At 43.0% G+C, this 17,228-nt stretch overlaps 1 protein-coding gene across 4 annotated transcripts in view; it reads left to right on the top strand.

Moving 5' to 3' along the window:
• The window catches only part of ADGRB2 (adhesion G protein-coupled receptor B2), a 682,656-nt gene that overhangs the window by 587,290 nt on the left and 78,138 nt on the right, over positions 1-17,228 (top strand). For all 4 annotated transcript variants that reach the window (XM_073551947.1, XM_073551949.1, XM_073551948.1 and 1 more), the window contains 2 exons: positions 2,767-2,961; positions 15,197-15,265. In XM_073551947.1, coding sequence (XP_073408048.1) covers positions 2,767-2,961; positions 15,197-15,265 — 264 coding nt within the window. The remainder of the gene's footprint in view (positions 1-2,766; positions 2,962-15,196; positions 15,266-17,228) is intronic.

Genomic DNA, 17,228 nt, shown 5'->3' with positions numbered 1-17,228 from the left:
CTCATAAAAAGTCTTAGCAATTTACTGAGCCAAATTTAACCCAGGAAAAGAGTTTCTTCCAAATTTAGAACCAGTCAAATTGCTTACAAAGAATTGGCAAGGTTTACTGCTCCACATGATATTCCAAAGCCCCTTGCAATTAAAGGATTTTAGGAAAAAAAATTGTCTAGGATTGTTGTAATAGATTCTGTAGGAATATGCATACTGTATATTGATATAGATAGATATGGGATAGATAGATAGATAGATAGATATGGGATAGATAGATAGATAGATAGATATGGGATAGATAGATAGATAGATAGATAGATAGATAGATAGATAGATAGATAGATATGGGATAAATAGATATGAGATAGATATGGATCGCCCGCCAGGGCAGTGGGGTACTCGGAGCCGGGCCCGTTGATTTCAATGGGAAGTGTCACGGTAGCGGTGACCCGGTCCATGGCCCTGGGCGTCCATGTAAAAAGAAATAGTGTGGCTGATGATTACAGTTTATAAGTGGATGATTCGTGACGCCACCTGTGGTGTTCAGCAATGAAAATGTTAAGCCGACGCTGCAGACAGATCCTCTGGGACAGATGGTGTGGTGCAGCAATGATGTTGTGGCCCTCCACAGGCAGGGCTGTAGTCCCAGGGCAGTGAGATGGGGAGATAGTGAGGAGAGCGTAATGGTGTAATTTTAAGCACAGAGATGTAGCAGTGCTGAGTGGGTTGGCGCAGGAATAAGCGGAGGACACCAGGGCATGTAGTTCCAAAGCTTTATTCACAGTCTGTTGTGCATACAGGTGCCCGCCTCGGTGCTGTGTCCTCCAGGTCAGGGGCTCAGCCAACCTCCAGGCAAGATGAAATACTCCGTTCCAACACTCCGCCAACATATGCCTTCTCTGAACGTCTCCTTTCTAGTGCTTGTAATGAAATACTTGTGGTTGTGTGTTAAACCCAAGTTCCTCCTTTAAGATGTTCCTTTGAACTCTACTTGTACGGCAGACAGCTGTAGCCTGCTTCGGCGACTCCTTACTACCAAGTCCCGGCTCACTCACGTTGCTGTTGTGCCCCCAAGTCTTGTGTGGGAATAAAGTGGTGACAACTTCTATTCCTTCGCTGTCTGCTGCAGGACCATTAGTATCCATACAACCTCAGGGACCGGACCCCGGCCATGCGCTTAGAACTTGAGGAAGGGTTCCACTCCGACCCTAGTCCTTAGTTCTCTTCTTCTCCTCATGTTCTGTACAAATCTTTCTTAATTATGGAGAATCAGGCTTTCTATATCTCTTTTCAGTGCCAGCAGCTCCAGGTCACAGGAGACTGCTGCAGCACCTCCTTCCATCCATCCCACTCAGGGTATCTTCTCTCACAGACTGACCGAGTCCTAGTAATCTCCTGCTCACTTGTGCAACTAAGCTCCAGCCACCTCCCAGCACTCTTCGTGTTCCAAGCAGGGAGCCACCAAAGGTGCTTTGCTACACTACTATGTTGTGTGGGGTGCAGGTGTTGGAGTGTGGTCAGGTGTCTCCACCTTACCTGGATGATGGGGTACCACACCTCAGGTGGAGGTGCAGTACCTCTGTGACGACTGAACCCTCAGGGGCGCCACAGATAGATAGATAGATAGATAGATTGATAGATAGATGATAGATAGATAGATAGATAGATATGGGATAGATGGATTGATAGATAGATGATAGATAGATAGATAGATAGATGATAGATAGATAGATAGATAGATAGATAGATAGATAGATAGATAGATATATGGGATAGATATATTGATAGATAGATGATAGATAGATAGATATTAGATAGATATTAGATAGATAGATATTAGATAGATAGATACATATTAGATAGATAGATAAATAGGAAAAAAATCAGGCAGCACTCCAGTTACTGGAAAAGTGTGGACCTTAATCCAGCACCAAGTGGTGCAACGTTTCGACCTCACAGCATGGTCTTTGTCAAGTGCTTGACAAAGACCGTGCTGTGAGGTCGAAACGTTGCACCACTTGGTGCTGGATTAAAGTCTGCAATTTTCCAGTAACTGGAGTGCTGCCTGATTTTTTTCCTATTTATATTTTTGCATTGGACAATCGCATTTTCAGGACTATTGCACCCAAAATCTGCTCAAGTTTGTGCTGCTATCTGTTTTTTCTATTTAGATAGATAGATAGATAGATAGATAGATAGATAGATAGAACACTATGGTAACTAATTAAACCATATGTCATACAGTATAAACCATTTTCCATTTCCATATAAAATGAAAAAAGCGATACATAATGGATATTGTCTTTACTAGATACAGCAGTTTTACTTCTGAGACTGCTATGGTTGCTCCACTGCTTCTCTATACAGAGACACAGCTTGTCATCCCTCCTCCTGCCGACTGCTGTGTGCATTCTTCCCTTTCTACATTGTGATGCAGTATAGCCTCTGTGATCTGACTTCCCCTAAGACTCGACTCTATCATGCACAAGCCCCTTACCCTTACCGCTGCAACCTCTAACCATGTTAGAACTAGCAGTATTGTGCAAAGATAGAGACAGTGTTAAGGAATCTATGTCAGAAGTCAGACAGCCAGCTATGTGGAGGAGTTACACAGACTTTACAGCAGAACTCAGTAGAACATTATTTAAGTAAAACTTTTAAGAAAGTTCTCTAATCATACAATTAGAAAGCAGATGATATGAATAATCCAGAATTAGAATAAAGGTTTCCATATGTTTTTACAGATGTGAAAAGATGTTCTGTTTTGTCTTCCAGCTCCGGGAACATCTGGCAAAAGGTCAGCGCTTATTGGCAGGTCAAGGAATGACACAAGTAGTGCGGAGCATGTTGGAATTGGTGTCAACTAAGAACTACTACAGTGGAGACCTTCTTTTCTGTGTAGAGATCTTGCGCAATGTAACTGACACATATAAGAGAGCCACCTATGTACCATCCTTTGAGGACATTCAGGTAAGTGTACATGAAGGTATACAAAGGATTCCACTGATACGACTTGGCTCATAAACTGCAGCAAGTCAAAGTCACAAATTGTCGATGTACAGTGGGTGAACTCACATGAATAAACCATTATTTAAACAATATTAGCACAGCTAATGGGAGTCAAGTGCCAAATTATGAATATAATTAATTTAATTAGTGAGACGACTAAAACAACATTTCAAGATTATAGAAAGATTAAAGAAGTAAACAAATAGATATGATGGCAGTCAATGAAGGTTGGCTGACACAATAACTTTAAAGTATGTCTTTCCTGTCTTTAAAATGCATTAGTACTGACTTTTTGCCATTATTCCATATCGATTCTTGTCATTGTTCATCCTCTGTTCATTGTACACATGTAAGCGATTACATATTCACCACCCCAGCTTTTTTCTGCCCAACGGCTCATCATGTCCTCCTGTCGGTTCTACATCTTTCCTTGAGCTTTGCTGCTTGTATTTCCACACGTAACATTCAGACGGAGCCTGTAAGTGCTGTCACAGCGAGTTGTATCACACACATAAAAGGCTCTTTTGCTTGTTAACAGAGCTCATGGTGTGTATAATGTGATATTACGGCCAGCACACGGTGCTTTGCAGGCTGCTCCCTCTCATTATTCTCTTGCCCTCTTTTCTTAATCCTCCATGCACCGTTTTTGCTTTATCTTTTTTATTATTATTTTCTGGCTGTCATTTTTTTCTTGCCTTCCGCTTCAGTTTTGCCATTGTTGCCCATATCTTTGGAGCAGTGGTTTTTCATTTAGACTCTTTCTTTGATTTACTTATTTATGTATATAAGTTCTGTAGGTGGAGTGTTTTTCTTGCTTTTAAGACAATTCTATGACCCCATCATTTACATGAAATCTCTACGTAGGATTTGTGCAACTTTCAGATGATTGACCATTTGCTTGGGACATTGGTAATGTTGACGTGCGCATGCGTGACATACGCAATCTAATGGGCTTTTCAAATATGATGCTGGTAATACCATAAGGCGCCTGGGCAGTGGAGCGCTTCTATGCTTTCATTTCCTTTCTCAATAATTACTGTGCGCATGCGCTATAAAATTGGCCATCATAAATATGGCGCGAGTGACTTCATCAGAGTGCCTGAGCATTGAAGCGCCACCTCTCTTTTGTTACAGCATTGATATGCACAGCTTGTTTTGTTAGACTCTGAAATAGGTGCTAATTATAAGTGCAGAATGGGGCGAGTTCTGCTGCAAATGATATACTCACCTGTCACATGATTCCTAATTAATGTGTCTTGTGCTTTATATGTAGTATGATCATCTTTAGTAACTATGAAGCACTTTATTATTGTGTTCTTCAGGATTGAAATGCATGTACCAACTTTCATACTGCAATTGTATTGTTGTTATGCACTTTTGTATTTTATTGCTTGGATGCATATGTAATGAATATGCCTGCAATTTCACTTGTTCACTGCTTGTGGAAGGTTCTCAAGTAAACCGAAACGTCGTTTAAATGGACTATTAAATCACTTTTTCTTGCTGTTCCAAAATAGGGTGCTGCCTTCATTTTTTGTACTATTTAGAGGATTAGTAATTGTCTGGATGGCTTGGCACTCGTAGCAATTTTTTTTCTGTTTTCTTGTGTTGCTTCTTTCTTTCTTTTTCTTTATATGTATTGTGAGGTAGCGCTGTCATTCGGGTAGGGGATACTCGCTTAGCAGCCAATAAATCACGTCCGGCACAGGTTTTCCATAAAACCAAAACAGTCCATGCGGTTTATTCAGCATCATAAACCCACAGCAGCAACATAAAGATCATATAAACGGCATAGCGTCCATGACAGAGCTTCACTCTGTTAGCAGTGTCCAAAACGCAGGCTTTTCAACCTCACAGTTATATCTCACCACGTCAGGGTTCTCTCATGGCTGCTTCTCCATACTGCAGACATTCATTCCCTCCAGGGAACTCTCAGGCACTTGCAGCCATTAAACACAGCGTCCACACGTGCTGTCAGGAAGACAGACATCTCTTTGCACAAGACCTTCCATATGGACCAATCGGGTCCCTGCATTCACCACATGTGACCTACCCTGGCCACATTATATGGTTCATAGCCACGCCCACCGGGTCACATGACTGACCTCATCACAGGTCCTTCAACCACTCACACTCTTTACAACAGTGTTCTTTAAACACACCCCCTGGGTGGGTTTGTAGGTAACCAGGTCCGCCCATCTCTCTAGTTACCTGGAGACTTCTCCCTGACACCTTGAAGCAACACCACAGCAATGTCACTGCTGATCAACACATAAGTCTCCATCTCAAAGCCACCCAGATTGAGATACATAACGGCCATTCAGTATTCTGCCATCCACACAACGCCCCCTAGCAGACACAGTGGTTACTACACCACTTACCTCCCCCCTCTGCTCAAACTTGTGGGGTTGAACACACAACATTGCACCAGGGTCTCGCGACCGGGCACTCACTTCACCTTGCCCCACAGGTCGAGAGAACCGTCTCCATCTGTCATACGGCCTCGTTCCTACGTTAGACCTCCCCCGCCTCCAGAGGTCAGAATATCTGTCATTGGCTTTGACCCTCCAGTCACGGTCTGTCTGCGTCGTCAGACACTGGTTAGTCACCATCCTTTCTCTATCTAAGCGTCTTGTAAGAAATGGTACCCCACCACATCTAAGTTTACTTTTCAGTGCATTAACCTCACAGTTCTTTGCATCTGCTGTCTCCGTAGCAACCTCCAGTTCACACTGTAATCTACGGTGCAACGTATCGGCACGTTGAGCCTCTTTCTCTGCTTCTTCCACCTGGCGTTTCAACTGTTTCAGACGCATATCAATTCCCTCCGCCAGGCCTTTGTACTGCTCAGAATTACGCCTTTCATCATCCATTTGCCTTAGTACAACCTTCAGTTTTTTCTCCGTACGACGTACTTGTTTGCTAGCAGATTGTCGCACTTTAATTTCTGCTTCAAGCTGGTCCTACAGTAGTGCAACCTTTGCTTCTAAGTCCTTATTCTGGCGAACTAATTGCTGACGGGCACTCTCATTCTTCTGAGCATTACTACGTTCTGTCTTCAGATCATCTGGTCAACCTGAAGTGTGGCCTTTCTCAGCTTGTCATTGGCTAATTTGATGTTGCCGTGTTCTTCCTCCACTTCTTCTTCAAGCTGAACAATGCGAGACTCTAACCGCCTCTTTTCTTCCAAAGCCAGAGCACCTTCACATCTGTTGTTGGCAATCGCATCAGCCAGTTCATCTCTTTCCTGCTGTGCTTGTCTTTTAGCACACTCTGCAGCAGCAAGCTCCATCTGCAAACGAATAACCTCTGCTTCCATACTTTTCAGTTTCTTTTTGTCTTCACACTGTTCCTCATTCAGGCCTAGCCACTGTAAGTCTTCGTCCCACTTCTTTTCCCCCAGAAGACCTCTTACAGTTTCTGTTAGTACTCCTACCTCTTCCCTGAGGGACTTATTCAGACCTTGCCACGATGCCAGATGACCTTTGTGCTCGAAGACTTCTTTCTCTAGGTCATCTAGTCTGTGCTCCCTTTCTCCCTCAGAGCCACAGTCACCCCTAGAGTCTGAGTCACGCCGATCATCCGAGTCAACCCTCCAGTTACCCTCTGACCGTGTGTCCAATCCAGTCACCTCATCTCCCAGCCCACCATCTGTCTTGTCACGAGACATCAGGTCCGTCAGTTGGGAAGATGTACTTCTTCCGGTCAGTTCTACCTCTGACCTGTCCGCGTCAGGAGCAGTCACTGTCTCAATACCTGTTAGCCCATCAGTAGAAACATCTCCAACCTCCTGCCATACGTCATCAAACACGACAAAGTCTCAGCCCCTCTCAAAGGTATGCACTTAGTTTGGTGGCATACTACCACCTTGACACTTCTCCTTTGTCATCTCAATTATAACTCTGTCCACCGTATAACTCACAATGACCGCATGGTCGCAGCGAACCCTGACGTTTTTGTCGGCCAGAGATAAAATGAGAGGAGTTCCTGTCAGTCACCTGACTCTTTGAGTCCAGCCTACCAGGGACTCCTTCCCGGTGCAGCATCACGGTACACACCTGTGGCCCGTCGTTATCAGGAAAATACATGCCGCACTCCTCAAAACTCATACACACACTGCGGTTCCCCAGACATACCCACTGAGGCAACCAGTGCTGCCATTTCCTTAACCACCCCAATTTGTGTTGCCGCCCCCTCCCGGGACTCCACCCCTTTTTGGGTTACCACCCCAATTTGGGTCACCGCCCCCTTCTGGGACTCCACCCCCTTTTGGGCTACCACCCCAATTTGGGTCACCGCCCCCTTCTGGGACTCCACCCCTTTCTGGGCCACCGCCCCCTTTTGGGATTTCCCCATGTCCGTTCTGCAGAACTTCTTATGCCACAGTTCACACAGTACAGTTTATGTCTTTTACCGTTACCACACAAGTCCTTGCTGGCACCACCACAGCTCCTGCTGTCACCGATCACCGACACCACCGGCTGCTGTTCACACACAGCGGCTGGTGTCCTCTTCGTAACCCCGCCGAGTTACAGGAAGCCGCTTGTCCCCTTCGTAACCCCACCGAGTTACCTGAAGCCGCTTGTCCCCTTCGTAACCCCGCCGAGTTACAGGAAGCCGCTTGTCACCTTCTTGACTCCCACTGAGCCACCGCAGGCTGAGTTGAGAAAAGAAAACACCACACAAAAAACCCATGTGTACTTTCTGTGTGCTATTCAGGACGTTCCGTCTCTTCTCCTGAGACCGTCCAATACACAGGGTGCACCGGGTGCTATTCAGGGAGCGACCCTCCTCCCAGGGTTTCCCAACACACCGGCCACACCAACACACCACACAAAACTCACGTGTCCTGTCTGTGTGCTATTCAGGACATTCCGTCTCCGCCTGAGACCGTCCAACACACAGGGCACACCGGGTGCTATTCAGGGAGCGGCCCTCTTCTCTGGGTTTCCCAACTCACCGGACTCACCAGGTCCAGGGGCTCAGCGGGTGCTCTTCAGGACATCCGTCTCCTCCTGAGACTGCCCAACACTCACGCCTCACCAGGTCCAAGGTCATACCACGTGCTCCAGGGATCCTCCCAACACTGACCCTCCAGGACCTTGCTCACTGAACCCTTCAGGAACACAGTCTTTCCCACTGACCCAGGTCAGTACAACACGAACACCTGTCCGTTACCTGTGTCAGCCTCACAGGTCCTCGGATACCCCTTCTCCACAGAGGCACCCTATCAAATCACCAGTCTCTTTCTCACTGACCCCGGTCAGTACAACATGGCTTTCATGACCGTCACCTGCTGGAGGCGCAGGTTCTCGGACCCCTCTACCGCAGAGGTATCCTATAAGTCTCTTTCTCCTAGGGAAACGCCGCACTGGGCTCACCGATCCGGACAGTGCCTTACTCACTAGGCCGCCCCACAGTTCCAGAACCACAGCCAGGCAGTGGCTTCCCAACCGTCAGCCCTCCTGTCTCAGCGTTGCCCTTAGCAACCGACTTTGCAGTCCTCTTCCATTGCGCCCAGCAACAAGGCTACAATAATGCCCATAACTTTCTCCACCAATTGTGAGGTAGCGCTGTCATTCGGGTAGGGTATACTCGCTTAGCAGCCAATAAATCACATCCGGCACAGGTTTTCTATAAAACCAAAACAGTCCATACGGTTTATTCAGCAGCAACATAAAGATCATATAAATGGCATAGCATCCATGACAGAGCTTTACTCTGTTAGCAGTGTCCAAAACGCAGGCTTTTCAGCCTCACAGTTATATCTCACCCAGTCAGGGTTCTCTCATGGCTGCTTCTCCATACTGCAGACATTCATTCCCCCCAGGGAACTCTCAGGCACTTGCAGCCATTAATCACAGCATTCACACATGCTGTCAGGAAGACAGACATCTCTTTGCACAAGACCTTCCATATGGATCAATCGGGTCCCTGCATACACCACATGTGACCTACCCTGGCCACATTATATGGTTCATAGCCACGCCCACCGGGTCACATGACTCTGACCTCATCACAGGTCCTTCAACCACTCACACTCTTTACAACAGTGTTCTTTAAACACACCCCCTGGGTGGGTTTGTAGGTAACCAGGCCCGCCCATCTCTCTAGTTACCTGGAGACTTCTCCCTGACACCTTGAAACAACACCACAGCAATGTCACTGCTGATCAACACATAAGTCTCCATCTCAAAGCCACCCAGTTTGAGATACATAACGGACATTCAGTATTCTGCCATTCATCCTTTCTCCTGGGACATCCACACAGCGCCCCCTAGCGGACACAGTGGTTACTACACCACAGTATGTATATACACCAAATAATGGGGGCAGCACACCAAGGTCAAATAGTGAGAAAACAGATTTGAATCATCCCGTATTATGAATTTGCATACTAGAGGTTTTGGTGATAACCTTGGGAGCTCCGGAATCATTTGCATCTTTCTATCTGTGTGTGTGTGTGTGTGTATATATATATATTATACACATACACACATCTCTGGCAAAAATTAAGAGACCACCACATCAAATCCCTGTCATGGGCAGCCCATTCTCCTGACATGAACACCATTGAAAACCTCTGGAATGTAATCAAGATGCTGATGGATAGTCACAAGCCATCAAACATAGAAGAACTGCTTACATTTTTGCACCAGAACTAGTGAGAAGACTGGTGGCAAGCAAGCCAAGACGCATGAAAGCTGTGATTAAAAATCATGGTTAGTCCATAAAATATTGATTTCTGAACTCTTCCTGAGTTAAAACATTAGTATTGTTGTTTCTAAATGATTATGAACCTGTTTTCTTTGCATTATTTGAGATCTGAAAGCACTGTTTTTTGTATTTTTTTTCATTTTGACCATTTCTCCTTTTCAGAAAAAAAAAAAATATTGCTAGGAAATTCAGAGAGACGTTGTCAGAAGTTTGTAGACTAAAAGAACAATTTACATTTCACTCAAAAATATATATACCTATAAAGAGAAAAATCAGACAAACTGATCATTTGGAAGTGGTCTCTTAATTTTTGTCAGCTGTGTATATATATATATATATATATATATGTTATATATGCAGTATACTGTATGTGTATAGATAGAAACAATTGTTCATGTGCTATCATCATGCTAAATCTTAATGGCTGAGTTCACAGCTTGTGGCCATGTTGCAGAAGAAACCTCGACCTTCTGATCAGAGCCATTTTCAAACTGACTACCGCAAAAAGCAATTTGGTGGATAACGATTGTGACTTAAACTGACATTTTGCTGCCTTGTAATGCCACCATTAATAATGTAATAGTGTTTGTGTTTGGCTGCATTCATTTTGATGTTGATGCATTTTTCATCTGATACATGTACGTAAACCCTTGCCTGGTCATGGCCAGCGTTAGGATTTTTCTTCTCTCTGAAGATGTTCACTCATTGCTATATATGATCTAGCACGAGGAAGGAAACTGAGGGTTTCCATGGTATCCCAGCTTGCTTTTCTCCTCTCTCCCACTCATTTCTAAGTCAATCAGTGCAAGCTGTGTAATATAACGCGTACCCTCCTTATTCAAATCGTGGTCCGGAAAATATCTACATTTGTTTCTGGTACAATAAGGGTTTTGGATGCAGAAAAAATATTAGCAGGATCAAGAAGCTGACATGTGTATATATCCTGGGCAAGTAGCCTACTCTATTTTGACACTTTTACTAATGGCCAGTAGCCCTTTAGGAACTTGAGTCATAAAAAACTAGTTCCATCCTCACCCACCTCTTTTTTTCCTAGCTCCCTTTTAATACAAAATTTAGCTAGATATATAAACACCCCTAATGTAATTTCAGGACCAGAAAATATCTACTTATGTACAGTGCCAAGTTTTTGCACCAAATGAAATGTGCCTATACAATAAAAAGTAGACAACACTATAAAAAGGTCAGTGCAAGCCCCTGGAACCCTAACTCTATGGCAGCAATAGATCAGAAAACACAAATAGGCAGTACTCCTAAAGACATGGGCAACATTGTTGGAACGTTTCTGTTAAAGGGAATCACCACAATTGACCTATCTAAACTACTAATATGTACATACAGTACAGGTTATATACTGCAGAAAAAAGTCCTACCTGTGTGCTTTATATGAGATGCCTTGTTGTTGATAAATCATCTTTTATCACTTTATGCAAATGACCCCTTCAAGGCTATGGGGAGGACGCTGCCTGGAAGATAACTCTGCCTCCAGAGCTTAATTTAAATAGAAGAGGGAGTTACCAGTGTGATACGTAATGGCCGCTCTCTGCTCTCTCTCATGCATGTGAAGACTTCCGGGGCATAGACCGCGCTGGAAAATACCGGCGCATGCGCAGTAGCGATTATATGCTTCGGCCACAGTTGGGCAATGCATACTGTGCAGGTGCCGGTGGCCTTTACAATGCGCAAGCGCGGAACCCAATGTTATCTGTGCTATTCACAGATGAAGATTACGTGCAGCAAGCCGAGGGGGGGGAAGGCGACTAAGCCACGCCCATCGGACCGGGGTGATTTGCATATATCCCCAACAAGATAAAAAAGGTATTTATGCCTCAAAGGTGCGGGGTCGGGGGAGTCAAAAGCCCTAATAGAATCCTTATGGGACGCGCAATTGGGTGATATCTTTATATGATATCACGAAATATGGGTGACAGATTCCCTCCAGACTCATAGTGCATAAGGTATATGAGTAAATCCCATCATATTAAATATGTATCAATCTTATAAGCATGGTCAAAAAATAAAGCACAAAGTACCTGTGGTCATGTTTCTATGGGATGAAAGTCAGAAGCTGTACCTCGACACGTGTTTCACCGCCTCTGCAGTTTCGTCAGGAGGTAGATTGTGCTGTGTCCTGCTTCTGTTTATATCCCAGGTAATGCTGTAAACTCTTAGCAGCTGTAATGGCGCGTCCCCATCATTTTGCCGCTCTGTAGTGGAGGTCACACATCTCCAAACAGCTTGATGTTCCTGTTGCACATGTTATTCAGATGTCACAGAGATCTATAGGACTGTAGCCAACTTACTTGGACATGACCACAAGAGGAAAATTGATGTCAAATTGAAGTGACAGATAATATGAATGGTAAGTAAGAGCCCAAAACAACCTTCATGGAGATTAGACGTGAACTCCAAGGTCAAGGTACATTAGTGTCAGGTTACAGAAATTGTTTGTTTGCAATGATTGCCTCAAAAGATTGTGCACAAAATATTAAGTTAGTTGTAGTATAATTTTTGTCCAGGCCATTTTCATTAGGTTTTCTTTTTTTACTGTTGAACCAAAATTCAAAAGCAGTGTCTGATTTTCATTAGTTGATATTCAGGAAATATAAATTTAAATAGAAAATTTCACTATTGTGTGTTTTTCATATTTAAACATAAGGTTGCCAGCAATTTTATCCATGTGTATACTATAAGTATGATGGTGAAAAAAGGTGGAATATTATTACTGACCCATATCAAGTGACATTTGGGCAAGTTTGCTAATCTTAAGGTGGATACAATCTGCCAACCCCCAACTCCCTGCCCTTAATAGTACAGAAGATTTAAATAGTGGTTACTAAGCGGGAGTATTTTTACTAATTAATTGCAATTTTACATCTTACCTTCTGGGCTCAGCACGCAATAGCTGAAAATTTTGCTTGATATGGGTCAGTAAAAGTATGAAAGAAATTATATCCAGCTCACTATCAGAGACATCTTGAATTCACTTGGATCTCAGAAGACGCTTTGTCAAGGCGTGGAGCAATAGTGGAAAACCGGTAATCCAGCTCAGCAAACTGTGAACAGACTTATATCATCATCATGAATAAGGGTGCCAGGTCACCTGAAACGTGAAGAAGTTGCATGTATCGCTCATGTCTTGTTTTATCCTCCACTAAGCACCTTGTGAATAAAGTCTGTTCACAGTTTGTCGAGCTGGATTCCTGTCTATCCACCCTCAGTAAAAGTATCCCATTTTTTTTTATCTTTATACTTTGGACTAATGCCCAGTGGCGTGATTTACATCCTTTGGATAATCTATGGCATCTTCAAGCTGATGGGAATCTCGCCTACAATAAATACAGAGATCTTTGACTTCTTAGGAGACTCCTAATTTTAAGCACCATGCTTATTAATTACCATCTCATTTATAAGTGGTCATATATGGATTTTTAGTAAATATAACAGAGCAGTAAATGAGAACTGGAACTAGAAGATTAGGTTGCTTTTTTCATTATTACATTAAAATAATGTTCCTGACTAGTTTTCGATTGCTCTCCTGGTATGTCTGTTTTAGGAAATAATTGCATTCTCCATAATATAACAATTTTGGAGGAATTTTTACTGTAACACCATGTTTTTTTTATTCCTGTTATTCTTTTTAGAACTTTTTAAGTAAATTACCAGCCAGTCTTTACCAGTTTGGGGTGTGTCCATTAACAATCTGACTCTGACCAATCAGCGCTGCCAGAATTAGACTTTGTATGGACATGCCCTTTGACATTAAGAATGGTAACACCCCATTGTTAACTTATTAACACATTTCTAGGAGTAAAAATAAAGCAATGGTACAGCATAGTTCTATAAACATGATCCAAAATTGTAATTTTCTGAGGAATAGAAGTATTTAATCCCATATTTAATACATCATTTGTATTTTAAAATGTGTCTTTGCTCTTTAATTATATATTTGTTTCCCCTTGTTAAATACCATGTATTTTCATGTTAATATTGTGGACCCCATATCCCAAGGGCCAGACCCTCACCCACTCTACTTAAATGTCACTATGTTGGCGAGTTTTTCTTTTTGGGGCACGTTGTTCAATAGCACAATGATGATCTATAACACTGTTTTCCACATGTAAACCAATGGCAGATACTAACTATGGATGCTGTAGGAGTTAACTTGAAGTGTAACAAGTGCAATATGTTTGATGGCACAAGAGGAGTATATGTTGTCTGGCTGAGGTCTCTTTACTGACAAGGAGGAGGACAACAGGGTATGGAGCCAGAGTGGAGGAGAGATGAGAAGCTGGAGAGCAGTGAGGGTGTTTTGCAAGGCACATACATTGCCAAGCTGAAGTTTTAGCAGTGTGATGTGATGTAAGCTAGTAAACCAGAGAGGAGTGATTTTATTCATAGTCCTCTGACTACTGCATGGAGCCACATGTCAGCAGCCAGAGATAGATGGTGGGCTTCAGGAAGGGAGCAAGAAGAAAGCCATATAGTGGTAGAAGACACTGACCCAGGGCGGAATGACCTGAAACCAAGTGATAGATGAGCAAGGGCATGCTGAAGCTGCCTTGCAGAACCAAAAGTGTAAGAGGGCCTGAGTAAAGTAGTGACCACCAAATAATCCTATATGGGATTGGGCCTCACTGACACCTGGAATGCAAGCTGTAACCGAGAGGGTGCAGGTGGTGGCAAAAGGCCAGATTTGGGAAAGTCTGTTTTGCTGTATCAAGTTTTGCAATCTTACAAATATAATTTCTCCATATTAGAAGCTCTGTAAATTTTAACAAGCTGTTTTATCAATCCTACATTTTTTGAAGTGCCATGTTTGGTAGCTGGGAACTCCTGTGGACCACAAGGGGTACTGCTATGTAATGTGGGGTCATCCCTACAGTCTTAGTTTGGTCCTTGTTTGCATTGTGACTAGTGATGGGCAATCAAGCCCTGGATCACTTGGCTTCGGTCACCAAAAAGAGCCGATTCCATTTGATCCCAAGCAGATCACAACTAAATGTGTTCACCTGCATGTAAAATCACTGTAGTCCGAAGCTGCTTAAACCCTGCTCACCTGGTTGGTTGGTTAGGGTATCAGAAGCATCTGGAGTGGAACATTATCATTTTACCACCCATGAGAGGTTCAGAAACTGCAAGTGGCTCTCACTGGGGTGTCGGCCTCCATCGTTCACAGAAGGGAGGGAGATGGCTCTTTGTGCTGGATCGGTTGCGAACGACTCATCACTAATTGTGAATTACATGCACCATTTTACACCACATGTTCCCTTTATGCTATCTGATATTATTTCATGTTATTCATTTTATCTCATCTCGGAATTTTTCTTCTGCATGAATGTGACTAGTTTACAGACCTACATAGCGTCTGCATAAAAGAAATGTCTTTAAATGTTGCTCCAACTACTTCTTGCATAATCCTTCCTTTTCCCCTCCTCATTAATTCTCTCTCTATCTACAGAAGTTTTTCCATGCTGTCAGCCACATATTGGATGCAGATAATAGAGAGAAGTGGGAGGACGCTCAGCAGGTGGGGAGCAGTGACGGTGCAGCAGTGAGCTGTGGATGTGTGACGTTGGCCTGTGGCGGGGGAGGGAGGTGTGTGCGCATTTGTGTGACAGGCGGGGGATAATTCACAAGTGCAATGTAAAATGTTGTCAATACAATCAGGAGCGGGAGAGAATAATCCTCTTCTTTAAAGGCAGGCCACTTGAACTTTCATTGCTGGAAGCAAGGAACAAGTAAATGTCACCTTTTCAAAAGAGTACATTTTATTAATTAAAAAATATAATCAGATAAATGACAATTTTATATATGTGAATTGGGATTTTGAATGGGAAGTATTGTTATAGTGTATGTTTTTTTTACAAAGCTCTATCACTAACAAGAAGGAACAAAATTAAAGTTCTGCATTAGCGCTTTGCATTCAGTCAATAAATAGCACATTGATTTCAACTTCATTGGGATGAAATTTAATAAAAGGCAATTCCTCTATTTCAATATTAGCTGATCACTGCGGGGGGTTCCAGCAGTGGGGGCTCCCGAGATCAGCTAATCATTATGGGATCTGGGAAAGAAATTTTACATGCTTGAATTCCCATTGTTAAAAAACTCCAATACTGTAGGCATGGCTCAGGTTTCCAAAAATGTGTTGAAGGAATACAGTGTAAAACCAAGGTTTTCAGACGAGTCAAAGTTTTTCATATTTGGCAGAAGATATACTCAAGTTCAGGTGAAAGTAATGGGATAATGCTGATTCTTTTTATCTTCTGAAGCTTCTAGGCCCAAGTTTCCTTGATATGATAATGGATGCATTATATCCATAGCAGGTATTTTTTGTGCTGTAGTATGCCAAGTATAAGTGGTGTAGATTAGTGATGAGCGAGTATGATCGTTACTCGAGTTTTCCGAGCATGCTCGGGTGTCCTCCGAGTATTTTGGCGTGCTTGGAGATTATGTTTCAGTTCCTCCAGCTGTATGATTTGCGGCTGCTAGACAGTCTGCCTGTTTGTTAGGGGATCACCACATGTATTCAGGCTGTCTGCAGGAACTGAAACATAATCTCCGAGCATGCCTAAAATACTCGGAGGACACCCAAGCATGCTCAGAAAACTCGAGTAACGATCATACTCCCTCAGCGCTTAACAGACATCATCACTGTCCTGTTTGGTGCTCACAATCTAGCTTCCATATCAGTATGTCTTGGGAGTGTGGGAGGAAACCGGAGTACCCAGGGGAAACCTATGCAAACACAGGGAGAACATACAAACTCCTTGCAGATGTGTCCATGGTGGGATTTGAACCCAGGACCTCTGTCCTGCAACGCAACTGCTAACCACTGAGATCCGAAAGGATTTCACCTTTTGCATTGCTGAATTTTTTTCTATGCCTTTGATCTCACCCTAAGAGATTGACTCTTACTTATGGATAATATTTGCAGATTGGAACTTCATGTTAGGTATTTCAGAGCATTTTTCATAAAAAAAAGTATATGCAACATTTTCTTTTCAATTGCAATGAAGTAGGTGTTAAGCTGCCTTTTATAATTCCATGCCCCCGTTCCATTCTAGGAACAAAAACACAGAATTAATGCGGAGCATGAATTAGTTACAATAGATGCAAACGTCATGAGAAGGACCACATTGTCTATATTGGGATCCATCTGCTTTCCATTATCTATTTTTTTTTCATTTAATATATTGGACATCACTTTTTACCAGAAAAGAGAAATGGAATTGTACAAATGGGTGTGAACAACACTATAACTGCACATATATAGTCATAGGGAATTTATGGATTTCAGTGTAAAAATTTAACAGGTAACTTTTGACACTGAAGAAACCTTACTCACTGCTACTTGTTTGCATTCTTAGCATTTATTTTGGCCATTCATAGCTTTAAGGAACAATGGAGTGTAAATGGAATGTATATAGCCATTAGGTTCGTTCACATTTTTATAATTACCCCTTAATGTGCTGAAGAAAGCACAATGT

This window comes from Dendrobates tinctorius, unplaced genomic scaffold (assembly GCF_039654945.1).
Source record: "Dendrobates tinctorius isolate UK_male_01 unplaced genomic scaffold, ASM3965494v1 ptg000183l, whole genome shotgun sequence".
NCBI lineage: Eukaryota > Metazoa > Chordata > Amphibia > Anura > Dendrobatidae > Dendrobates > Dendrobates tinctorius.
This window is presented reverse-complemented; position numbering and strand designations above follow the sequence as displayed.